The 26,979-nt window shown below is 35.8% G+C and overlaps 2 protein-coding genes, 1 long non-coding RNA gene and 4 other non-coding genes across 8 annotated transcripts; 3 read left to right on the top strand and 4 right to left on the bottom strand.

Moving 5' to 3' along the window:
• Positions 1-185: 185 nt before the first annotated feature.
• LOC147518826 (protein sym-1-like) lies at positions 186-8,530 on the top strand. The gene is made up of 8 exons (XM_086590552.1): positions 186-811; positions 1,494-1,581; positions 3,970-4,064; positions 5,248-5,320; positions 5,451-5,543; positions 5,633-5,719; positions 7,800-7,880; positions 8,082-8,530. The coding sequence occupies exons 1-7, from the start codon at positions 423-425 to the stop codon at positions 7,878-7,880; spliced, it is 906 nt and encodes a 301-aa protein (XP_086446678.1). The 5' UTR covers positions 186-422; the 3' UTR covers positions 8,082-8,530.
• On the top strand, positions 8,082-13,857 carry LOC147518821 (Pentatricopeptide repeat (PPR) superfamily protein). 2 transcript variants are annotated; one of them, XM_086590551.1, is made up of 2 exons: positions 8,082-8,214; positions 8,717-13,857. In XM_086590551.1, exon 2 carries the CDS (start codon positions 11,139-11,141, stop codon positions 12,873-12,875), a length of 1,737 nt encoding a protein of 578 aa, XP_086446677.1. In that variant the 5' UTR covers positions 8,082-8,214; positions 8,717-11,138; the 3' UTR covers positions 12,876-13,857. The 2 variants fall into 2 exon arrangements, with proteins under 2 accessions (XP_086446677.1, XP_086446676.1); XM_086590550.1 differs by having other exon boundaries at positions 8,107-8,244.
• On the bottom strand, positions 9,664-9,771 carry LOC147518825 (small nucleolar RNA snoR97). The gene has a single exon (XR_015214519.1). It is a non-coding gene; the product is annotated as a small nucleolar RNA snoR97 (small nucleolar RNA).
• On the bottom strand, positions 10,302-10,395 carry LOC147518824 (small nucleolar RNA Z223). Its single transcript, XR_015214549.1, has one exon. It is a non-coding gene; the product is annotated as a small nucleolar RNA Z223 (small nucleolar RNA).
• LOC147518823 (small nucleolar RNA U36a) lies at positions 10,438-10,518 on the bottom strand. Its single transcript, XR_015214687.1, has one exon. It is a non-coding gene; the product is annotated as a small nucleolar RNA U36a (small nucleolar RNA).
• On the bottom strand, positions 10,686-10,848 carry LOC147518822 (small nucleolar RNA snoR134). The gene has a single exon (XR_015214674.1). It is a non-coding gene; the product is annotated as a small nucleolar RNA snoR134 (small nucleolar RNA).
• Positions 13,858-18,428: 4,571 nt separating the features above from the next.
• On the top strand, positions 18,429-20,535 carry LOC147518820 (uncharacterized). The gene is made up of 2 exons (XR_015214128.1): positions 18,429-19,621; positions 19,716-20,535. It is a non-coding gene; the product is annotated as an uncharacterized LOC147518820 (long non-coding RNA).
• The last annotated feature ends 6,444 nt before the right edge of the window (positions 20,536-26,979 follow it).

Below are 26,979 nucleotides of genomic sequence, written 5' to 3'. Positions count from 1 at the left end.
GAACCAATATTTTCAATAATTTTTTTTATCGGTGAGAAATAGGTCATCTCGGTGATTAAATCAGTTTAGTGAAAAAACATTAAAAATCGGTAAAAACTAATCGGGATATTAGCATAGGTCGTAATCGACTTTATGTTGTTGCATTTTCTCTTAACCTGCATTTTACCTGTAAACCTAAATTTTTCGTAATCTACTACTCTCTTCTTTGAAGATCATTTTCGTCTTTACTCAATTTTTCAGCCATCTAGTGTATTAAAAAAAGTTAAACAAACAAATTCTAAAAAAATAAATCCAGGTGGCCGAATACTCGTTGTTCAATTGGCATTATTGCTGTCTGCCCACGTGTCCAAATTAAAACATCTTTTCTAGCGAGACCTCTTAAACCCTTTACAAAACCCTTTTTGTTGCAACTGAAAAAAAAAATGGCTCCATACTCAACAGCAACACTTATCTGCAAATCTCCCACACTCTTCCGTTCCGTTCCTCATTCTTCTCCAACACCCTTTTCTACTCTAACTAGAAAAACACCTTCTGCAATTCCCATTACCAACAAAGGCTTCAACACTTGTTCTCCTTCTTCTTGTTTCCATTCTCATGCACCATCTTTGAATTATTCTAGTCATGGACTCAGTTTTAACGACTCGGGTCGTTCTAAATTTGGGTTTAGAGAAATGGGTTTTGGTTTTTTTGGAGTTTCAGCGGTGGGTAATGGTGGGGTTGGAGGAAATGGGAAAGGTGGGTTTGGTGATGGGAGTTCAGGTGGAAGTGGTGATGATGATGGTGGGAAAAAGAAATGGTCTTTGCTTTCATGGTAATGCTTTTTCCTTTCTTTCTTTCATCTTAGTGATGAATTGTGAGTAGTGACTTGTAAAATAGCATGTTGAAACTTTGTTTGATAATTTCATGCCTACATGGACTAGTTCAGGATGCATTTTCTTTTTAATGTGTGTGCTCACTTCTGCTTAACCTCATGACACATCTGAGGGGTACAAAAAATAGAAACTTTGTGCCGCACATTGTTAATGCAGGCTAATGTTGTTTTAGACTTTGGCAATTGAGCATCAGATACATTATATTTCCTCTGTAAATGTTTATGCTTTTATGTTTTTATCATTAATCACAAGGGGGCAGAGTGCGTTACTGAAGTTAGTGTTGCTTTGGCGTGCACAAATGTTTAGTTAGTTATGAGTTTTGGTTTTAGATGAAACGCCATTTTCTTCTAGTTGGTCGAGTACTAGTTTCAATCTGAATAGCTATGGTCTTTACCAATCTGGTGGACCTATATCCCTGTGTGAGTGGCAGATCCTCTAGGATTATGGATATAAGCCTATAGGGTCATCTGATTTCATGATATAACTTATATCTGATATCATTTAGGCATTTAGCTAATTAACGAAGGTTACTTCTAATAGGAATGATTGGAGAGAGAGGAAAAGAGGGGCCACCTAAAGATTATATACCAATAATCAGTTAACTCCTTTGTGTTTTCTCAGGTACTTAGCAGCTCTTGAGACGTATCCGGTGTTTACAAAAGCTTTGACTTCTGCAATTTTGACTTGTGTTGGCGATTTGATTTGTCAGGTACCATTTTACTGATTTATGGTCCTTTTCTTTATTCTTTTTGTTGTCCTAGTCTACAATTTTGTTCATTTATCTCCTTTTCTCTTTGCTGTGGATTGTTTTGTTGACATTGAAAGGTCAGCTTTATTATGTGTATCTTATTTTCTGTTATTAGAAATTGTTGGGTAAAGAGTTATGACACAGCCTCTGGGCTATTAAATCGTTGAGTACTCCCCGAGTAATCGGTGAGTACTCGCTACTCGCTGCTCAGCCGACCCGACTAACAATTTAATCCCTGATCACAATCGGGCTCAAAAACTCCCGAGTACTCGGCCGATTAGGCCCGATTAGCCGAGTAATTGTGTTGACTATTTCAATGTTAAACATTGAACTCGACATTTCGCCGATTCGACCAACCCTCGATTCTGTAAAGTTCTACACTATAATCATATTTATTTTAGTTGATTGAGTGTTTTAATTGTTTATTGATTGATTGGGTTCTTAATTGGCTTCATTATGTTGGTATTTCAAAGTTAAATATATTTAATAATTATTTGTAAAGAAATATAGTGTTATGAAAAAGCGTCCGATTAATCCCCGACCGATTACACCTACTCACTACTCGCTCTTCAAGCGAGTAGCGACCGAGTAGTGATTTAACTGCACAGCACATGCTATACTCATGAATATGAAAGTAAGATGATGCTTATCTGGGTTTTCTTTGTTTGGAAAATTATAGTTCTATGGAGTCTGGATTACGTGTTTTCCATAAAATAATCAATTATGTGCTGTTTTACTGTTAAGTGTCAAAGTCATCGAAGATTTATTGTCATAGAACCTATGTATTTATCCATGTGTATAAGAAAGCACATTATTAAAATAAAAACTTATGAAAAATTTATTGACTCGCCACATACATTGGAATGCCTTGTTTCTTCTTATATTTAGTGAAATGAGTTCTGCTGCACGTGCCTTCGGTATGTTGCATTACCTTAAAAACAAGTGCAAAGATTTATCTTGAAACCAACTAACCAAGTCATCTCAAATTTAATTGGTCTAAGAAAAATAAATGGTTTTCAACACCAATGAAATTTGAAAACATTTATTTCCCTTGTCACTGGCGCATCAAATAAATTAAGGGTCCTCTGGCCTATTCTTCTCCACCTCCAAAAAAATATGTCAATAATCTGAAATAGGTTGCAAGATCATATGTCAAGACTTATCTTAAAACAGGTCCTTCCACTTCAGTGCCACTAAGACTCTATGAAGACTGTTCAAGGACAAATTCTCCACTCTTTGGCCAATTGCGTTACCTTCATTGTTAAGCATATCATCAAGGCAATTCCTATAAAAAAGAAGGAGAAATCTTGCTCTTGAATAACACATCTTCTGTGGTTCCCCTTCTCTCCCGTGCAAGTCTAACCGCAGTAAAATATTTTCAGTTCACCAAACATCCCCATTGCAACCCCTCACATCTTCCCACTCGATCCAAAGATCCTAAAAGCCAAATTCAACCGGCCCATTGACATTGAAAAGCGGAACCAAGCTTTCTCTGCCATTTACTTACATCAGTGAAAAGTTCCCGAATGGAGATAATCCTGCCTGATCTTTTCATGGATGGTCCATAAACAAACCCCACTTCTCCTCTCCCCAAAATCGCACTACGCCTCCACTTTCTCCTCCTCCCCCGTATCCATCTTCCCCCCTCTCACTCACCAGTTTCATCATTAATAATTTTCAAGAAGAAGTAAAGAAGTAACAATGTATGGTGTTTTGTGGCTTAACTTTTCAGTTGTGAGGGTTGCTAATAGGAATTGATAGATAGATATCTTTGTATACTTTTCGCTTTTAAGAATTTAGGTCTGTTTTTTTATGTTGAGACGACCTTCCTTCATGGAGATCATGCCAAAAAAAAATTAGCTCATTTGAAAAAATTTAAGTTGGTCAAAGGAGGATTGCAAAAACTGTAAATTGCGGACCGCTTATTAATTAATACATTTTTTGACCAAGTTGGACATATTCAGATGGGCTGATTTCTTCTAGGGACGATCCCCATGGTGGGAACATCACCTCGATAAAAATCAGCCATCAGCTCATTCTGTCTGTTCCATATATCCATTCCCTTTACTCATATTACCTTTGCTCATCATCCTTGTGCTTTGATCTATTTATTAGAACTCCCACCCTGTTTGTTTAATTCATTACCCAGAAGTAACTACATTCTGTTTCTTTTAAGTACAAGGAATACTTTGTTCTTCAACTATTTGAAGTAATTTTTGTAAGTCCATGTTATCTTAATGCTGCAGCTCATTATTGATCAAGTAATTTATTTAGTCATTGTTATTTTATTGCCGCAGCTCGTGATTGATCAAGTAAATTTAGTAAGTAGTTGTTATTTTGTTGATGCAGCTTGTGATTGATCGAGTATCAACCTTGGATGTGAAGCGGACATTTCTGTTCACTCTCCTGGGATTTGTGATAGTAGGTCCGACATTGCATTTCTGGTAATGAATTGGAATCCCCACTAGTCACATACCTGATAGCTAAATGGCCTTTGCTGTAGAATCTTTGGTAATATAGTAATGGGGAGGGATAGAGCCACTTTGTGTACAGATCCAAGAAAAATGTGGACTTAAAAGTTGAATTAAGGGCCGATTTTTTGTAGTATTTGATCCCCCAACATGGAAAATATGCCCACAAAATTTCAGCAAAAAAGTCTAACTTATCAAAAGTTTTAATGAAATTGGAAAATTCTGGACCGCTAGTTAAAAGTTCAAAATTGAACACTACTTTTTTGCAAGGTTAGATACTTGAGACATATCCAAATAAGATTTTTTATGAGGATGATCTCCAATCTCCATTGCGATATCCACAAAAAATAAGCCTTAATTCATTTTGCATGTGGAAAAGCGCAATGTGGCTCTAATGGAAGTGGCTTTGTCCCTTCCTGTAGTAATATAATCAAGTTTAATTTTGCTATTTGAGTATCTGTTATTTTTACTTCTCACTTTTTCTCCCTCAAATTGTTCCGGGGTAGAAGCTGTATTACATTTTATTTTTATTTATTTTACTTCTCACTTGTTCTCGGTCAAATTGTTTTGGCCAAGAAGCTGTTTTGAACTTTTTAGCTGTAATATTTTTGCTATCTGGGTAAAAAGGTGAAGTCAAAGGCCATCTTCGTAGGATCGTCGATGTTAAGTGACCCTGTTTTTGAGTCCTTGCAACATGGAGGTTAGATAATAGTAATATATTGTGGAAGAATCTGTCTAGGGTCACTTATGGACCTATCCCCACTTCTCATGCACTCTAATTAATCTGGTTTCAGCAAATGGAATTTACCTAATTTTGATAAAGTGTTTGATCTCTCAATCATTAACTTCGGCACCCAATGCTTCTTGGCCAGTGGTCAATCATAAGACATTGGTCATACTGGCTGGATAATCTTTGCTCCTCTGTCTGGTTGCACTGGACAAGAAGTAGCAAAGTTAATCCCAAATAATAGCAGATGAGATAATACAATTTAAATACTCAGAATTGTTTAATTATGGGTTTTCAAATACAGTTTGGGTGCTTAAACTGGATTGCATGGGTTATTGTCTATCTGCAATGTATTTTTGTGCTAATTTGTTTTGGTAAGAAGCCTGAGATGACTGTTCTACTGAGTATACCTTCCTTCATCTTCTCTAGGTATCTATCTCTAAGTAAAATGGTTGCAACTCCGGGGGCATCTGGTGCTTTCTTGCGCCTTCTGCTTGATCAGGTTAGATTGTTTTTCTGCATATTTTTTTTGTCCAGCATGACCGTATTCAACAGATGGCCGGCTACTTGCCTTGATGGTTGTACTGTGTCAGTAAACTGTGTCGTTTGAAGTAGCTTCACCTTTGTTTCAGTTCCTATTCTCGCCAATCTTCATTGGATTTTTCCTGTGTACGTTACTGACATTAGAAGGAAGACCATCACAAATAGTGCCAAAGCTTCAACAGGTGAAGTATTCCCTTTGTCTTAGAAACGGGTTCCACAACTGTTTTGTCTATTTAACTTCTTAAATAGGTTTATCACTATTGTTATCCAGGAGTGGTTGGCAACAGTGTTGGCAAATTGGCAACTGTGGATCCCGTTTCAGTTCCTCAACTTTCTATTTGTTCCACAGCAATTCCAGGTTTGAAAGATTGAGTTACTGACAGTTTCCCCCTTTTCAAAAAATTATGATGTGTACTCCCTGACTTTGCCATATATGTGGGACAAATTCGTCTATTGGGAGCCATGAGCTTGCTTGAATATCTCTTACATCTCTATATAACATTGACACTGATATGTATAACCTATGTTACATGGACGCGCCATATTTTAAAAATAATCTGTGTCGGATACGTGTCCATGTCGGACACGACACACGCACATGATATACTTAATTTTTGGTATTTTTCCGTGTCCGACACTTCGTATCCGTGTCGGATGCGGACGCACGTATCTGTGTCAATGTAACTTAGCGTATAACAGTGTCCAACTAGGGAATGAAGTGTTTGACATGGAATCTTAAAAGGACTTTGATACGAGCTCACGGCTCTGTTAGTGGTCTGTGTTCATAGATCATACTAGGCATGTCCAACTACTGTCCATTTTAAAAAGGTGATTTATCTTGTTCTCAAGACCAGCATGTAGCCCAAACATTTCTTGAGTCCATCAGTAACCCACATCAGTAACCCATGATTTAGATGGAGAAAAATATTCTTCCAAGTATAACTAGATGAGGAATAAGATTTTTCCCATCTTTCGCCTTGATTATCTCTTCTTCTTTGTCTTCTTCCTTTAGGGTTTCAAATAGCAAAGTTAAAATTGTTTGCATCAGCATGTGTCTATGTATCCGACACAAATTTCTTTGTGTCCGTGACAGATATTTCTAAAATAAGGTCCATGTTACATAACATACATCAGTATAGACCCCGTAAGTTAAATGTTCCTTGACTTCCCTTCTTTGGCTTTCCATCGGAAAATTAGAGATTTAAATTGTTTCATATATACTTTGAAGTATTCCTTAGCAGGACCATTTGGATTCACTCAAAATGGATTCCTTGCCTGAAAAGGGTTCTTTCAGCCCCTAAAGTTTGTAGAAAATGTGCTTTGTGTGATTATCAATTGACCATTGTTTACTGTCTTTATGTTTTAGTTCTGGATTATTGCTTATGCCTTGTGTTCTTACAAATCTTTTGTATTTATCATTTGGGGAATAAATAAAATGTCATTTACAAAAGGAAAATCAAAGATATGAGTTGTTTTAGTTTTACTTTCTGAAGCGAAGTTACATTGACATAGATACGTGTGTCTGAATCCAACACGGATACAAAGTTTCTGACACGGCAAAATGCAAAATTGAGGTATATCACATACAATATGTATCCGTGTTGTGTCCGACACGAACACGTGGATACATATCCGACACAGATTACTTATAAAATATGGTGTGTCCATGTAACATAGTTCGGAAGTTTTTTCATAGGAGTCTAATTGGATTGCACCCAATTCGATCCGCTCGGATTCCTTGTGCAGTTGTGCCTGAAAAGGTCCCTTCAGCCCCACCCAAAATTAGACTTCTCAGGAAAATGTGCCTTGTGTGATGACCATTCTAGACCGTCTTTCTTTGTCGTTTCACCATTTTAGGCACATGTTCAGTAGAAACTGCAAATGTCAGTAAAACAGTGAGTTGCTGCAGAAACAACAAGGATTCCTATTCTTGAACTCAGGCCGACAATGTCCCAATTGTCCTGTATGTAGGACCCTCGAAAGTCCAATTGTATTTATGATACATTGGAATATATCAGCCAATATATCCATTGTCAAGGCAATATTGGAAAAAATATCATATTGGAACTATCAGTAGTGGGTTTCTGAAGTTCCAATATGATTTTTACACGATATAGGGGATAAGTTCGGTTCTGCTTTATATGTAAAAGTAAATGCCGTGAGATTATGCTATGTCTGCTGGAATTTTACGATTGTTTTGTGAAATTTTGATATTCCAACAACTCCTTATGTCAAATTCTTCTGAAGTTTCAGTTCTTTGATGGTACCAGTGTGCCCCCCCCACCCCACTTGAAACGGTGTTTTGCACTATGCTTAAAATGACCTTATCTACCAATAAAACATTAGCATGATTTTATAAAGGCGTCTCTGTTCCATGTGAGCATTTTACGATTTTATTGCTTCTCTTTGCTAATTAATCCGTTAATTATCCATCATAGGTTCTTGCCGCAAACTTCATTGCTCTGGCCTGGAACGTGATTCTCTCATTTAAAGCTCACAAGGAAATTCAATCCAAATAAGTATGCCACATTTTTGAAATATTGATTCGAGGATCTCCAATAATTGCCTAACAATATGTGATACTGTTGAGTATTGATATCATCTTATTTTGACGAGGAAAGTAACTAGTATTCTAGATGGCTAGATGTTTGTTAAACACATTTTTTGTACCTGGCAGCTAGATATATCCTTGGATTTTGACTGTTCTTATTCTTGTTTAGGTCATTACAGTCAGCTCATTTTGGGGCATGTCCTTGCTAATGTCTGCAGCAGTGATAGTCAGCATGGAAATGTTACATATTTTTGTTTCAATTTAAAAGATGGATAAAAGCTAAGAAAAGCAAGGCACACAAGGTTGTGAATCTAACGCATCTGCATGTGCATGTATGTATTTATGAGTCTGTTGAGTGTGATTGTGTAGTTTAGCTGAAACTGAGCTCTTAGTAGATAAATGAAGAACTAATTATGATTCTATGCTGTGTTTAGTTCTGTACTTAGGAGGTCATGTTAAGCTGAGAGCAATCTTGTTAAGAACACCTTGTGACTTGTGTTGACTGCTCTTCTTTGTCCTTTTGATACTGCGCTTCCATTTTAATTAGTGTCGTTCTGTATCTGTTGTTCAATTGACAGGTTTTTTGTTCTCCAATAAATTAAAATAGATTCAACAAAACATATTGGTTCAGTGAGTAAAATGTTAAATGCATATCAGTATATCAGCATTTTCAATAAGCCCACAATCAAGAATTCCAACCTTCTCAATGACAATCTTGCTATTTTGCAAGGGAGGCTTCTCTTGATTCAGGAGAATTATATATTGATCTTTTGTTTTCTAATTCTAGTAACCAACAACTTGTAGGATGTGTGGGGATTAAAGCTCAGATATTGGAGGACCAGAATGGTTAGCCCTGCCTGAAGAAGCTTTATCCCTGCAAGAATACTGGCTCAAACAAACGTTCAGTCTTCTCAGGTAATGATCTTGGAAAGGGGAGTGCAAGTGATGTCATCGGCTTCTTATCTGCTTTCGGAAATGATCTTGGAAAGGGGAGTGCAAGTGATGTCATCGGCTCCTTATCTGCTTTCGGAGAATGTTTTGAATACTGCATTACTGCCAGTATGATAAAAGAAGCTAAATGAACTATATTGGATTGTAAAAACGTGCAAAAAAGGAGTGAGGTTATAGGAAAAACTAACTGTAATGGATTGTAAAAATTCGTAGCAGAGAATTTGCGTTGAATTATAATGATAGACCAAAAAGGAGTGAAAGAGTCTTTGCGGGGAAAAGGGGATTAGAAAACAAAAGTTAAATGGTGACCAGCAATATTCAAGTATCTTCCTTAATCTCATGGTGCCAACGATCCCAAAATTTTGATTAATAAAAATCCGGCAAATTAAAATTTGGCCCCAGGCCACCCATTGAGGGAAACCTTCGTCTATCTGGGGCCTAGGTGGCCAGATTGAGGCATGTGTACGCCTATAAAAAAGTTGCCCTCACAAGCCACTAAACACTTCCAAGTCAAGTTCGAGACAATTATTTAGAGCAAAACAAGTTTTCCCGTAAAATTCAATTTTAAAAGACTATTCAGGTCCCCCTCATTGAGCAACCCTAGTTATTGCCTAGGAGCTGGTCCGCTAGATGAACTTCAGTGTAATTATTAGTGGCCTGGGCAGCGTATCCCTGCTTTCTCGTGCAGGACCAGGTAACATCCAGTCCCGAACTCGATTAACCTCTTACATCCGAAAAAATACAATTATTTTACATTTTGCATAAAGTCAAGAACAACGAAAAACTTTTCAAATGGTGAGTAATATAGGGCTGTTATTTAACTCCAATCTCGTGATATACAAAGAGAAGAAGCTGATGACAACACTAGACTATCCGAGTTATTTCAGCCTCTATGCCCCAATTAATCGAAGCACAAGGATAGTTAAAACTCAAAATTGTAAGTTTGTAAACACACGTATCAATGATTCTCTATGCACTTTTATTCTAACGCCTAAATTCACACAAATCAATTACAATTTACAAGTAAAGAAAAGTATAGCATCAGATAGGTCCAATATTCTCATTTGAAATGTACATCCACCAAGGGGTTCTCCCTGTAACCAGGGTCTCAGCTTCAGTACACCTCGATAAAATGGACAATATCATCACACACAGCATTGAAATTAAACCTCAAACATGTACACAATCAACCTAGAAAACAATTCTACAAATAAAAACATATATTCTGATCAATAAAATGTTGTAACATAGGGTGAATGAATAAACAATTAGAGACAAGAACAGTAATGCATCAGCTGTGTCCAGTATTCTCATGTGAAATGTAAATCCGCCAAGGGGTTCTCCCTGTAAACAGAGTCTCAGCTTCAATACACCTCAATAAATTGAACAATATCATCATAAGCATCAACGTCTTACTAACTAAAAAAATATTATTAAATCATGGCTCAGAACAACAATAAGCTCTATCTATCATGAATTTTCTGAAGCAGAACTGGCATTGGAGCTTTGATATTCAATCATCACAGCCAAAAATAAACCCATTACTCAAAACAACATCAATTAGACTATATAATTGGCTCATATCAAGAAATTCAACCATATGTAATCCTTTGCTTCATAGATTTCTCTCAGAAGCGCCAATAACAACAAAGACAGAAATGTTGTGAGAGTTTTTAGAGGCAAAATCGATAAAAGAAATAAAGCCCCCACGTGTAACCCCACATTTAATATGTGCCTCCATGACTAAGCTATTCTGAGAGGTTTATTTATTGAATCAAAGAAGAACTTTAAGGTGTGGAGAGGCCAAATTAACCCAATTGAAAGATGTAGACGTTACTCTGACACAATTTAAGCTATGGGAAAATATAAGTACAAAGCTCAATTGCAACACTCAACGTCAGTAAATCTAGCACTAGCATTGGGGCTTTATTCTTCATTGAATAAAAATAATAACTAAGATAAGCCCGGGGTTTTGCAACGTGCATAATAATAAAAAACTATTTGATGAAACGACTAAATGAAAGAAAACGAATAACCTAAAAGATGAAGAGTGATTAGAGAAACTGGGTTTTATATATATAGAATGAAAACCCTAGCTAGGTTTTACTTTCTTTTTAAGGGCTTTTTTTATTGGGCCCATACCAACTTGCAAATTGCCCAATGAATTATATTTACATAACAAATTTGTGGACAGACAAAAACATCGAGAGATGATTAGCAGTTATTATTTGTTTTTCTCTCCAAAAGTTGATATTTAGTGCGAACAGCGAGGCCAATGGAAGCAACTCATTCACCAACATACAAAGCACTATTAGAAGCAGGTTCTAGAATCAAACCCCTTAAACAAGTCCACACTCAAATCATCACTTCCGGCTCCCACCACTCACTTACTCTTCTTACCAAACTCCTCACGTTAGCTTGCAGCACAAGTTCCATTCACTACACACGTCAACTCTTTCTCTCAATACCCAATCCCGATTCTTTCCTCTTCAACTCTATTATCAAAGCTTCTACTAAATTTAACTCCCCTTTTCATGCCATTTGTTATTATAAACAAATGCGTGTTATGGGGCTTCACCAGTCCAATTTTACTTTTACCGCTGTTATTAAAGCTTGTGCTGATTTATCTGCTTTGGGGTATGGTAGAGTTATACATGCTCATGTTTTCAGTAGTGGCCTTGGAGAGGATTTTTATATTCAAGCTGCATTGATTACTTTTTATGCCAAGTCGGGTGATTTGGGTGTGGCTAGAATGGTGTTTGATCAAATGTCTGAGAGGAGTATTGTTGCGTGGAATGCGATGCTTTCGGGGTATGAGCAAAATGGGTTTGGGAATGAAGCAGTTGAGATTTTTTATCTAATGCGGAGACTGGGTGTGGAGCCTGATTCGGCAACGATAGTTAGCTTGTTATCAGCTTCTTCTCAATTGGGAGCGTTGAGTTTAGGTAGGTGGGCTCATGATTATGTTGTCGAGAGAGGGCTGGATGTGAATGTGATTTTAGGTACTTCTTTAGTTAATATGTATGCTAGATGTGGAAATGTGGGGAAGGCGCGTGAGGTTTTTAATGGAATGCCGGTAAGGAATGTGATGACTTGGACGTCTATGATTTCTGGTTATGGGATGCATGGTTATGGTAAGGAAGCCATTGAACTTTTTCATCAGATGAGAACTTGTGGGCCTCGGCCAAATGACGTTACCTTTATTGCGGTATTGTCAGCATGTGCTCATGTGGGGTTGGTTGAAAAAGGGAGAGAAGTTCTCACGTGCATGAAGCAAATGTATGGGCTGGTGCCGAGGGTAGAGCACCATGTCTGCATGGTTGATATGCTTGGTCGTGCTGGATTTCTGAATGAAGCATTTCAGTACATTGAGGAGTCATTTCATGGGAAGCCACCAGCAGCAGTATGCACAGCAATGCTTGGAGCATGCAAGATGCACAAGAAATATGAATTAGGAGTACAAGTGGCTGAACATCTACTGACCATAGAACCTGATAATCCTGGGCATTACGTGTTGCTTTCAAATATATATGCATTGGCTGGCAGAATGGATCGAGTTGAGGTAATTAGAAAGCTGATGAGAAGAAAAGGCTTAAAGAAGCAAGTAGGATATACCGTAATAGAGGTCAACAATGTGTCTCACATGTTTTGCCTGGGGGATACATCCCACCCACATACGGCAGAGATCTACAAATATTTAGAAAATTTGATGTGGAAGTGTAAACAAGCAGGTTACATACCTGAAACAGATTCAATGATGCATGACTTGGAGGAAGAAGAGAGGGAATTTGCACTTAGATTTCACAGTGAGAAGCTAGCCATAGCATTTGGTCTCATGAAGACCAGTCAGGGCTCTACCATCAGGATCATAAAGAATCTTCGAATGTGCGATGACTGTCATTCTACAATAAAATTCATCTCAATTGTTACTTGCAGGGAAATAATAGTTCGAGATAAGCATCGATTCCACCATTTCACAGAAGGATCATGTTCCTGCCTGGATTACTGGTAAATCCACTTCAGTCTCTAGCTAGAGAGAAGTTTGGTGTTTCAACACAAAGATGGCAGTCCTTAATGTTTTTGCATTTGTATGGGGACACCATATTCTGGCTCTTGGTGGTATTGAGAAAGTAACGAAGTCTCCAACCAACAATAAGGTGCAATCTTAATCAGCAGTTTCTCATCCAGCTTTGTTTGCTTGCTGCACTCGCAGTGATTTCGGAAAGTTCTCTTGAGCATGGGTTCCTCAACGCTGTCTGGGTCTGTTTTTTTACACATTCTCAACAAGAACTCGTACACATTTCTTTGGATGGACCATTCTTCAATCTTCTTGGAGAGACCAAGTATCGTGCAACTGGGCGTGCTTTTGTTGTGCTGCACAAGAGCTATTCTATGAAAGATCATATATATGCTAGTAGCCAGTTTGTGATGGAAATTGAGCAGGGGACACTATTAGTGATTTACCCAGTACACAGCTGAGAAGTCCATAGTGGTGGGATACATTTGTTTAGGTAGCTATGACAGTCTCTAGTTTGTTTCTTGCAAGAGCTTGGTTCATGGTTTTGAGTGTTAAAGACCTTTATGACTTTGATGATTTTTGAACTGGATATAGTATTTTGCACTGGAGTATTCACAAAAGCTGATCAATGTTGGGAGACGTGGTGGTATGAGGAACAGAACCACCTGTGAACAACCAGTTTCTAGAGGAATCTGTCAGCGATCATGCTAGATCTCCGCTTCTTCTTTAGTATGGGAGAGTCTACCACCTTGGGATTGCTCATGGAAGCACCAGCATTGCTGTTTACCTGCTACACTGGATTTATGTGGTTGTGGTTGTCGGGATTTATAAAGTGGTATATTCTGATCGGGAAAGTTTTGATTCAAAGTAGCACAACTACTACCAGCTTGTTCAATTACTTGTCATTGTGTTCAACATAGTGGTGATTGTTGTACTGCTGACTTTACCGAAGTTAAAATCTACTGATATTTTCTCAGTCGTCTTGCATTCGTTGCTACTGTATGGTGGGAGACTCTGGCGTCCTTGCTAGATTTTATGATATAGTGTTTGGAGTGATGGTTATGGCCTCAGTGGCATTTCTATCTCCGATGCCTGGGTTAGAGTTGATGCAGACTAGGACCTCTTTAATGAAAGCATTTAGCTAGGGCCTCCACATATCTCGTATACTGTCAAGCAAAAGAACTAACACTATTCGAGGTAATTCCTCATTCACTGACTTTGAACCCTTGATATTTGAGGTTCTTGACTACTTTTTTTTTTTTTCTTATGCTGACCTGTGACTCGTTTCTCATCCAGTGTAGTAGTTTAAATCATGCAATTCGGTCAATAATCACTAATTCCTTGCTTTACTCTATGTTTTCTATAAGTTGGGTCTGCACAGAGATACAACTCCACTGTGACAACTGACAAGCAACGTTTTCCAAGAGTTACATACCTAACCTTGATATCATTTTTGAGTTCTTGTCTGGTTGCTCGCATAATAGCCTTATTATATATTATTCCAGTTAATTTTAACCCCTGTTATATTAAAACTGCATGCTTGTGAACATTGTTAACAAGAATCTGGTCAAAATCAATGACCAATAATATGTGCATGTCGTCGTTGTCAAATCATTGAACAATCTGTGCCACTAATACGGATCCTAGTGTTAAATCATTGTTGTTTATGTCATTAGTGATCTTGTTTTAGCTGAATGATGGCGTATAGATTTCTATTAATATTAAATCATTACTGTGCCACGTCCTAATATGTGCTTAAGTTTGTTAAAAATGGCTTATGTGTGCACGTCATGTAAGTCTGGTTGGCTTACAGCTTCACCAATGTATATTTCTGGGGTCCAAAGATGGTGGTGTTGGCGAGAAGATCACGAGAAGTTTTTAGTAAAGCTTGTTTTGATGTTATATCAGGATACATACCATCTGTTGCTTCGCAACAGAGTTTCCTTTGCTTGGCCCTTTTACTCAACTCTACTTTAAAATCGGCTCTTTCTTTTTGTTCTATTAGTTTTGTTCCATTAGAAATGAGTACCTCTATAATTTAAAACACAAATTTCACAAAGAAACTAAGTGCTCGGGAGAGCACCTTTACTGGCTTCAGCAGTTTAGTTCTGGCTCAGCGTATCAGCTGGTTTTTCGCATAACTGGTTTGGAAAAAGAAACTTTACTCTGCTCCCCCTTCTTGAAAATGATCTATAAAGAGATAATATTATGTTAGGGACATGACCATTCATGATCTCTGAAATCATGAGGAGTCAGCATATCACTTAGCGATAATATGTGACTTTAGCCGTGAGTTTTGGTGCACTTTTCTTTAGGTAGTTTGATAAGCGTGGGCTTGTAAAGAATTTGGCAGTCACTGGACTTGTCTCGACAAACTTGAGGGAGCCTTTACTGGACAAATTATTACAATGTGGAATATTGACAGATGGTCCTACTACTATGTCATTTAAAGGAAATGATAAATTCTTTCTGAATGGGGACTGGGTTGGGGTTCAGGTAATTTTTTTTATGATCGGGCTGTCTTGTTTTGATGAGTTTTAAAGTGGGCTCTTGTTGGTTTTTTAACTGTAATGACTGTTTTGATCTGATCAGTGTTTGTGTTTCTTTTCTGTTTACTTCGTGGATCGATGGTATTTTCTTTTATGGTCCTTAGTTTTGCTGTTATGCATGTTGCTTGCTTTGAAGTTTGAACACTTGTATTTTTTTATTAGGTAGTGTCTGGTATGACTAAGATAAGTTTATAAGTTGGTTGGTTGATGATCTTGGTGAGTGTTTGAAATGATGCTTGCTTTCTCATTCAAGAAAACTTTAGCACTAATGCTCAATATTTCTGTTGGAAATAATGTTATAGGTAAAATTCTGCATAACTTGATCATTTGAATTTTATAGATTAAAATTTATGTAGTTCAGAATACGACATTAACTGAAACAGTACATTGATGTAGAACTTGCAAACTTGTAATGCAGAATCTTTTTTCAAAAATTGTTGAAGTTTAGAAGGCTAATTGTGTTAGGTGTGTCTACGTGTAAATGGGAAATCACATTAAGAAAGAAAGTAATTCTTCTGAGGTTGTAGTGTTGTATATTACTACACTAAGCAATAAGGCCTGGTTGTAATCCTGGTAGGATGCTCTTAAATATAGATTAGGAAATGTATGAAAATTCAATGTATGATAGAAGGCAAGTCACCGTGATCTTGATTTCATGCACAATCTGTTTAGATCGAAATTGATTTTTGGGTTAGTTAGTGTTACCCCCCCACTAGATGAGCCAATTAGGGATTCCCCCCCAAATACACACAAAAAAAACATGGTCAAGTTGACTTTGTTTTTGTGTGTACTTGGGGGGAGACCCTAATTTCCCCATCTAGTAGGGGGGAAATCCTAATTGGCTCATCTAGTGGGGGTAATACTAGTTTTTTTTTTGGTTAAACCACATTATATATAATATATATATAAATATGCACTAAAGTGCGTCAGGCACCTGAATATTACATGTTATAAGTTCCTCCTGCAATAGTCCTAGTAACCAAGTGGGTGCTTCCATCTCCCACTAGTTAACCCTTGGTTTTTTCCTTACATATTTTGTCACTGCTGACTTACTAATCAGTAATCACACATCTTGGTACTTGTTACAGTCTTATGGGCGTTCAGTTGAGCTCGTAGGTTGAAGAGTATTCGCTCTGGTTGAGAGTAGAAATATACTATTGATCCTTGGTTCCTTTAGAAAAGTAAGGTCCATCTCTTCCTCATAGTTACTGAATGAAATATTCTTTGAGATTTGTTTTCTTACACTTGGAGCTGTATGGGATAGTCACACAGATTTGATACATCAATGATTATGCATGAACACGGAGTTTTTAGAAGACAATGATAGAAACTAAATGGCTGACCATTTAGACGCCAAAGTAAAAGACAATAATTTTTTTATGTTGTGCTGTAGGAACCTTTTCGTGGTTCAGTATGGAACAATGATGTGTAACCAGAGAGCATTCTTTCTATGGTTAGGGGTCAAGAGTGCTGAAGAAAACTGATCCTCAAAGTGTTTGCGGATCTTGCAAGGGTCAACAGGCTGTCCTTGGGCATTGACACCATGGGTGATCATGTCGGGGCACTGGTTCATGTTGGAGAGAACGAGAGTGGGGGAAATAGTGGGGGGATTGTGAAGAGGTTGCCTATGATCCGGTATGTTGCTATTTGATGGTTACAGTGATTTACAGAACAATGGCAGCACATGCATATGGAAGGCCTGTGCCATTGGCCAAAATACCAACATCTATTAGGCAGCTTCAAAATGGGATGGCTAATGAATGTGGTTAAGTAAGCAATTGGCCAATTCTGTGTTCGGAAAAGTGAGTGTAAGATGTGAAAACAGCCCAAGGAAATGCTCTTCATAGCATGTTGTCATGGAGTCTTGGTTGAGTTCATTTAATGGCAGCTTGAACTACTACAGAGTGTTGGCAATGATCATCAACTCTGCCTCAAGTTGCAGGCATCCTTTGGAGCCCAAGCTTGAATAAGGTGCCTACTGCCTAAATCTAGTGGATGCGTACAAAGTTGGCCCAATATTGTGTCATACCTCTCCACTTGATTTCGGACTTGTAAACTCTGCAAATTAAGAGTGCACCTTTCTAAGATATCCAAAGCTAGCTGTTCAATCAATTAGACACTTCAGGCCATCTAATTACCTACATGTTGAGGATTTTAAACAGATTGAATGGCTTGTAACATATAACTGAGTGTTGTTAGGTATTCAGCGGTCGTTATCTAATATTATTTTGTAGCTGGGCTTTGGTGCTCCTATATAGCTACCGAAAAAAAAAAATTAATTGCTATAAGAGAAGATGCAGAATATCTGTAAGTCATGTAGTTATTCTCGGCTTATGCATCTGTTGGTCCCGTTCTAGTTAATTTAGCCTGCTAATATGGTTAATTTCGCATCTTTGTAGGTTATATCAAGCGGATTGCAAAACTCGAGACAAAAATCAAGTGCAATAAAGTCAAATGATACCCAAAGTAGAAATATCTGATTTTGAGGATGAGATTTTGGCAATAGCTGATGGAATTTACAGCTGATTGTGTAGTGTTGAGTCTTAGCTGAGTTTGAGAGGAATTTGCTTATGCATAATATGTTGCAAATTTGTATGAATAGTATTACCGCGAGATTCATTTCTTAACAACAAACAATAGTTATGCCAGTCCTATAGATTGTAAACATTTGAGAGGAGTTTTGTAATTTGTACGTCATTTAACTGATAAAAAGTCTTGTTTTACTCAGGTAATGGATCGCTTTAAGAAGTTGATTCACGTTCTTAAATCAAATTGTCTTGTCTATTTCTTCTTGTAAGACTTTTCGATCATAGATGTTTTCCAAATTCGAACTTAGATCCAATGCTCAGACCGGAGACTGAAAGAAACACGATTAATCATATTTGTGAAGGTTCATGTTACAAATTTACAATGCCATCTTTCATTACTTTTCATTACTTCTAGATCATAAATGTATAATCGACTTATGTATAGGATTGCATCATGTCTGTTTGTCTGGGATGCGAAACAACCTCTTTGTGGTTCCATGCTTAACACTTGATAGCCACAATGGTGCACTTGTTGGTTTCACTACTCTGTTTTTTTTTCCCCTAGTGTTTGTCCAGTCTCCTACGTTCGTAACATGAACTCCACTCCTAAGTTTAACACACTTGGATAAGTTAGGATTTGAGAGGAGGTACCATTTGGGTAGGTTCCTTGGCTCCTTACTTCTCATAAGAACCTTGCATATTCTGATAACCATCCTTGCTTCTCATAAGAACCTTGCATATTCTGATAACCATCACCCCAACGTCTACTTTGGTTATTCTTAACTTGTCATTCAGATTTTGTGATTTTTGGTTATTCTTAACTTGTCAGCTCCGTATATTTATTTTATGTTGGATGAGTTTGATAAGGTGACTAAGAATCACTTTGTCTTGTGACTTTCATAAATTTGCAAGGTATCAGGTGTTCGATCTCTTTCTTTTCTTCATAATGCAGCAATGAATAAAAAGATGCCTCTCTTCCTACTTAAAATCCCAGTCCAAGTAAAGAAAATTTCACAAACCAAACTTGCTTGTGCTCAATCTTTTTGCATTTGAGATTGTAGTTTGTGAGATCGAGGTTTCTAAATTTCTTTTTCTTAATACAATTTACACTTTACCTAGCCAAAAAAAAAATCAAGATATTGCAATGGACATGCAGGAAGTTTTCAGGGGACTCTCCGATCCATGTCCACCCGTGATAAATGAAGCCGTTGATCGAGTGCTCGAGAAGATGGATATTGAAGAAATTTCATGAAGAGTCTCTCGATATTGTTCACTCTCTCAGTTTTAGTATTACTCCAGCTATTGTTTTAGATTGCATCTGCTATCTCTCTCTATTTACATATGGTATCGAAGAAGTTGAAGATGTTGTAAAGTTTTGGTTTGCAGAGGGGTTTATTGGAGATACCACTAGATGTAGTTTTCGAGTTGGGGAAGGTCCTATTGGATGAGCTTCGTGATCGTCACATAATTCAAGTAAGAGGATATCGTATATCTGAACACGCCTTCGACAAATGGGACAAGTTTACAGATATGATGATCAAATCCACTCTTTCCTTTTGACCAATTACTGAGAATATCTGTATATGACTATTTATTATATTTGCATGCCCTCAAATTGATGCCGGTTGGTTTGGTAACACAAACCAGGGATCAACTAACAAATGTAACTATTAGTCTTTATGTTTAATATTGCATAATGGTGCCTAATGGTGTTTTAAATGAGATTTCAAAGTTAACTAACAGGTTTTTGTGGTCAGGTCTTTCGATGGAACGGAGATTACATAAAATCAGTCACAACACTATCAATCTTAGTAAAGAGGAGAGTGGCTTAAATATCATAGATGCAAAGACATAGAATGTGGCAGCATACTGTGAGCTTATTTTTAAAGTAGCTAGCAGAGAAAACTCCTTGTGGACTAAGTGGATATGGGAATATCAACTAAAAAAGAAGCATTTCTAGACTCTTAAGGTACCTTCTAATTGCTCATGGGTATGGAGGGCCATCTTAAAATATAGGAAGAAGGCAGTGAAGTTTATAACACTCTTGATAGCAAATGGAGAGAGCCTCAATGTGTGGCACAAATCTTGGTGTTCAAATGAATGTCTTCACCTCAATGCGGAAGCAAGACAGTTAATCCAATTACCTGAGGAGGCAACAGTAGCTGATCTAATTCATAAAGGCCGGTGGAATGATAAGGTTACTAGTCTACCAGAAGGGGTGCTAAAGAATAGGATTATGAGTGTAGAAATTCAAAGCAATATGGAGGTAGATAAGATTGTATGGAATGCTACTCCATCTGGGCAGTTTAGTACAAGATCTGCATATATGGGCCTGAAGAATATCAGAGAAAAGGTGAAATGGTACATGTTAGTTTGGGGGAAACTATGTGTGCCTAAACACTCTTTTATCTCATGGCAACTTTTTAGTGGAAGCTTATCAACTCAGGATAGACTCATTAAAAAGAACTAGCTTTCGAACCCGTCCTACGAACGGGTGCCGTTATATTAAATTATTATTGTAAAAAATATTAGCAACTATGCATAGCTATGAGATATGAAAATTATATTAATCAGTCATTCAAATTTCTTGCACCACTCTCTATAAAAAGGGAGCACCAAACCTTGATAAAACTCATCGACTTCTTTTTGTTGTTAGGTTTAATAATAGAAGTTTGATTAAAGTTTTGTGAGAATGCCCAATGTGACGAAGATAATATTGAAGCTACTTGAATAGTATGACATTCTTAATCATAATAAAAAAAATTATGATAAACACTACTTAAAATGCAAAACTATATTTGTCGAGACATTTATTCCCCCTACATATAATACAAACATGTTTTAGGATTATTAATTCAATGCATTTGCATCAAGTTTATGATTTTCCATTAATTATTCTTTGAGGTTAGTTCAATGCAGTACGTTGCATTCAGTTTCCAATTTCTCATTAATTATTTTTTGAGGTCAGTTCAATACAGTTGTATCAAGTTTCCGATTTCTCGTTAATTATTATTTGAGGTTAGTTCAGTGCAATTGCATCCACTTTATAATTTCCCGTTAGTTATTCATTAAGGTTAATTCAGTACAGTTGCATCCAGTTTTTGATGTTTCACTCTTTGTGATTTGTTCAATACATTTGCATCCAGTTTCTGATTTCCCGTTAATTGTTTTTCTAGGTTAGTTCGATAGTTTACAATTTCTAGTTATTTATGGTTTGAGTAATTTCCAATTTCCCGTTAATCCCGTTAATTATTGTTTGAGGTTAGTTCAATGAATTTGCATCTAATTTCCAATTTCCGGTTAATTATTTCTTGAGGTTAGTTCAATGCATTTGCATCCAATTTATATTTTAAGATTAGGTCAGTGCAGTTGCATCCGGTTTCCGATTTTCCATTAATTATTCTTTAAGATTAGTTCCACGCATTTACATCATGTTTCTAATTTATAATTAATTTTTCTTTGAGGTTAGTTCAATATATTTGCATCCAGTTCCCAATTTCCCGACAATTATTATTTTTATATTAGTTTGATGTATTTGCATCCAAGTTTTGATTTCCTGTTAATTATTCTTTGAGGTTAGTTTAACGCAGTTGTATCCATATTCCGATTTTCTATTGATTACTTTTTAAGATTAGTTTAATGCTTGTATTTGCATCCAGTTTTCGATTTTCCGTTAAATATTATTTGAGGTTAGTTCGATGCATTTGCATCTAGTTTTCAGTTCCCCATTAATTGTTCTTTGACATTAGTTTCATTCAGTATTATATATGTTTTGAAATATTTGTCATTATTGTTTTGCCGTTATTTTTTTTTTTTCATTTTCTATTATATATTTTGTGATGTTATTTTTTGTATTATTTAATTTTTCACATGTAATTTGTTTTGGTTTGGTATATAATTTATTTAAGCCCAACGTCCATTTTAACGGAATCTCGTTATTCTGTTGAATTATATATATTATTGTTGAATTATATATATATATATATATATATATATATATATATATATATATATATATATATAGTGTTGAAAACTTATAAATTTATAAATTTAATTGGAATCTATCGTAATTATTGTGACCAGAATTGTGATTTTTGGAATTCTTAACTATGAATAGATGTTTAAATCCTATTGTGGATGACGCATCAAATCGAAAGGGTTTTAGGAAAATTGTTTTCGGTGGAAACTATTGTTTTTAGCAATTTAGTTTTTTTGTCTCATATTTTTTTTCGTAATTAGCTATATTTTTTGGGAAAAGTTGGAGACTCTATGAAACTCTAGATGAGATTGTTTTTGTGAAACTCTAGATGGAATTGTTTTTATGTAATTAGTTATAGTGTTTAGGAAAAGTTAGAGACTCTATGAAACTTTATATAGGATTGTTTTCTTATTTATATCCTACTTTTTTATAAGTAGTAATAGAGTTTAGAAAAAACTTGAGTCCTATAATATATATATATATATATATATATATATATATATAGAGAGAGTTAAGAAACATTTGGGACAAAGATCTAAACAGCAAAAAACTCGTCCGTTGGATCATAATCGGATCAATATCAAGATGGAAATGCGATCTTTCAAAATTTTGGTATATATTTGAAATTTGGGTGGTTTCAAATTCCCCTATGAAGGGTTTGGGTTTCCAATTTCTAAACAACAAAATCAAACCCAAAATCATCAACAAACGAAATCATCAACAACAAAATCAAACTACCAAATCATCATCAACAAAATCAAACCACCGAAAAACCCAAAATCAATACCCCAAAAATCCAAAATTCAAAACCCCTTATTTTCAAGTTCAAACTAAGTAGTATATGGTATGTTGAATTTTAGTTGTTAGCTTTGTTTTTAACTTGTTAGCTAGTATTTCAAACCCAAAATTTATAAATGGAGTCAATGGGAGATAATGTAACAACCGGTATCGACAATGACGTAAGTTGTTGGGTCTTCGTCGAATAAATCTCCGGATAGAATAGTTGCTCCGTTTGAAGGTATGGTTTTTAGTAGTGTTGACAACACAAAGACATACTACAGACAATATGGTCAACAAGAGGGATTTGAGACTTCGTGTTCGGTTTGGATTTGGCTAGGGTTGTTTAATAGTTTGTTCATGTGAAGGGATCCATAACAAGAAAGAATTAAATTAGGCGAGTGTTTCTAGATGAAATACTAGCAATGTCAAGTGTAGTTTAGAATCGTGTTACAAAAAGAAAAACACGATGATATATACTATGTAAGCTGCGTTGAAAATGACCATAGCCACGGTTTGGTTAGTCCAGCAAAGAGAATTCTCATGAGATCGAATAAAAATATGCCTGAAGCAGCGAAGAAGTTGACTGAGATTTTTGGTGAAAGTGGTTTACCTGTCGGTAAAGTTGCAACTGTTTTTAGTGGGGAAGAAGTTGGGTTTACAAAGAAGGATTGTTGGAACCACTATTATGGTTTGACTAGGAAGATGCCTAAAGAAGGTGATGCAATTGCCGTGCTTAAATATTTTATCTAAGAGAAAGAGTGCCCGCGTGATCCCCGGTTTACTACGCGGTGTTTTGACTTGTTGGGAAGACTTCGGCACTTACAATGAATGTAGCTGATGTTGTGAAAGATTGGTTATTGATGCAAGCTGAGTTCTGTCAAAGTTAAGGGTGTGTTCTATCAAAGTTTTCAGTTCTGTCAGAGTTAGGGTGTGTTTCGAGTTTTTAGTTTCCTCACGAGTTAGGAGTGTGTAATAGCTAATCTAATTTCGAATTTTGTATTGATGACCATACTATTGAATTTGGTATTTTGTATTTTGTATTGGCTGTCAAAGTTTTGGTGCAAGTTTTGGCTGTTGGTTTAGAATATTGGTTTAGAATATTGATTAGCTAAACCGATATTGCATATTGATTATGAGAAAAATTGATATTGCATATTGATTGATATTGGTTTAAATGTAAGAGTTTATTTTGAACCGATCATAACAAGTTAGAGTAGCCTTTAGTTATTTTCGAAGACTTTAAGTTCCTTAACAATTCGCCGAGTTGAGTTTGAATCGGACATATGAGAAGCAATTTACGTCGGATGTTTGAAATCGCCCATATTGGTTTTGGTGTATATCGAATTTTGGTTATTCTTGTCGAGTTTATTTTGAACTTCAATGAATCATGATGGCTAGAAGCACCTATTTCTCATGCCCGACATTGTTGAGTTTAAGTTTGTCTCAAATCTAGTAATCCAAAATGGTACACTAAAGCAAGAAAAAGAAACAGAAATGTCGAGTCATTTTATCTTATTCCATGATACCACAACTTTACAAAAACAGAAATGTCGAGTCATTCAAAAAACAAAAAGAAACACTATCACTTCCTTACTTTGACCCATTTGAGACAATCCTCCAATCATCATATTCCATGATACCACATCTTTATCCGGCATCGTCTTGAATAAGTTTTGGGCCTCACCCAAGTTCTCATGCTTGACACACCGATGAATCATGGTGTTCCGGACTACAACATTTTAAGGAGACACCTCATACGTCAGCGCACAATCAAAACTACCGAGTCCACAAAATTTGCTAATATCGCTTTTAATAAATCCATGCATTGTCTTTGCAATGTCCAAATTCCCGATTGCACAAGAGAAGCAATTTATCGAAGTGGGGCATTATACCCGCTTCCCTCGTTTTTCCTAAAAACACCAAACCTTCTCTTGGACAATTTAAGCAAACATAAAGCATTATCAAGTCCACAAAATCAGTTCACACATCTACACCCAACATAGAAACCAAGTAACACACTACAAACAAATTGACTACACTCATTTCCAAATTTTACAACATGTGCAACAGTCTCACCACCGAATCGACCTCTACTAGAATTTTTTTTTTCCTTTGTCTTTCTTCTTGAGATAGATCTTCACTCCGTCTTTTCTTCTTGGGGCAGTCTTCCTTGAGGTGTCCCGCCCTACCACATCCGGAGACATAGACTTGTTATGTCATGTTTCATAAACATTTTAGAAAAACCTAAAAGCCCAAAGTTCTATAAAGCATGCTTAAATCGACATTAGAGACTAAGTACCTAAAGTACAAACCCGGGATCCAGCAATCTTTTGAATTGTTCGGATGTAATAGAACAACGTTTCTATGCAAGCTATATTGATGATGGAAACAAAGATATGAACACAGAGGATTTTATAAGAAACTTAAAAACAAGTATTTTTTTCTTGTTATATAATAATAGTCTTGTACCTTTGCAATTTACCAAAATAGTAGAAATAAGATCCACATAAGGCCAAGAAGAGCGGTTTCGAGATGTTAAGCACTTCCAATCGAGCAAAAAATACCATATACTGCCCATGAAAAAAAAAAAAAAAGGGGTTTTGAATTTTGGATTTTTGGGTATTGATTTTTGGGTTTTGATTGGTTTGATTTTGTTGATGATGATTTTGGTAGTCTGATTTTGTTGTTGATGATTTCGTTGTTGATGATTTTGGGTTTGATTTTGTTGTTTAGAAATTGAGGGGAGAATTTGAAACCACCCAAATTTCAAATATTTGTTTTCACCAAAATTTTGAAAGATCACATTTCCATCTTGATATTGATCCGATTATGATCCAACGGACGAAGTTTTGCCTTTGTTTAGTCCTAAATGTTGTCCAAATTTCTTCGTCTCTCTATATATATATATATATATATATATATATATATATATATATATATATATATATATATATATATATATATATATATATATATATATTATTGTTTACTATTTTTTTTTCGTAATTAGCTATATTGTTTAGGAAAAATTGGAGATTTTGTGAAACTCTAGATGTGATTGTTTTTTCATAATTAGCTATAGTGTTTAGAAAAAGTTAGAGAGTATGTGAAACTCTAGATGGGATTGTTTCTTTATTTATATCATACTTTTTTATATTTAGTAATAGAGTTTAGAAAAAACTGCTTTTATATTTAGTAATATAGTTTAAAAAAAAACTGGAGTCTTTGTGAGGGTATAGTTATAATATATATCTAAGGATAAAGATAAATATTTGTTTCCTATTTTATCTCCTATTTTTTCTTAATTAGCCTTGACATGTGGACACTTTAGAAACGCTTTCTCAATTGAAAAGGGTAGAGCTAATGGTCAATGTGGAGAAGATGATATTAAAACTACTTAAATAGTAAGACACTCTCAATCATAATAAAAGAATTATGATAAACATTATTTAAAATGCAAAATTATACTTGTTGAGACATTATATTCCCCCTACAAATAATACAATTATGTTTCGAGGTTAGTTCAATGCATTTGCATCAAGTTTTCGATTTTCTGTTAATTATTCATTGAGGTTAGTTCAATATAGTTATTGCATCTAGTTTCTGATTTCCTATAAATTATTCTTTGAGGTTAGTTCAATGCAGTTGCATCAAGTTTTCGATTTCCCGTTAATTATTCTTTGAGGTTAATTCAGTGCAGTTGCATTAAGTTTATGATTTCTCGTTAGTTATTCATTAAGATTAATTTAGTGCAGTTGCATCCAGTTTTCGATGTTTCTTTAATTAGTTTTTGATATTACTTCATTGCATTTCCATCAAGGTTCTAATTTCTCATTAATTACTCTTTCAGATCAGTTCAATACATCTGCAGCCAGTTTCTGATTTCTAGTTAATTATTTTTAGATGTTAGTTCGATGTTCAATGCATTTGCATCTAGTTTCAAATTTTTGGTTATTTATGCTTTGAAGTTAGTTTGACCAGTTACATCCGATTTCTGATTTCTAGTTAACTATTCTTTGATATTATTTCAACGCATTTGTATCAAGTTTCTGATTTTCCGTTAAATATTCCTCAAGATATTGCATCCAATTTCTGATTTACCATTAGTTAATCTTTGATTTTAGTTTTATGCAATTGCATCCAGTTTCTTATTTTCTGTTAATTATTCTTTGAGGTTAGCTCAATGTAGTTGCATCCAATTTTTGATTTCTAGTTAATTGTTCTTTGAGGTTAGTTCAATATCAAGTTTTCGATTTCCCGTT

Source organism: Coptis chinensis, chromosome 2 (assembly GCF_015680905.1).
Source record: "Coptis chinensis isolate HL-2020 chromosome 2, ASM1568090v1, whole genome shotgun sequence".
NCBI classification, from domain to species: Eukaryota; Viridiplantae; Streptophyta; class Magnoliopsida; order Ranunculales; family Ranunculaceae; genus Coptis; species Coptis chinensis.
The sequence above is the reverse complement of the archived record's forward strand: the minus strand, read 5'-3'. Positions and strand labels throughout refer to the sequence as shown.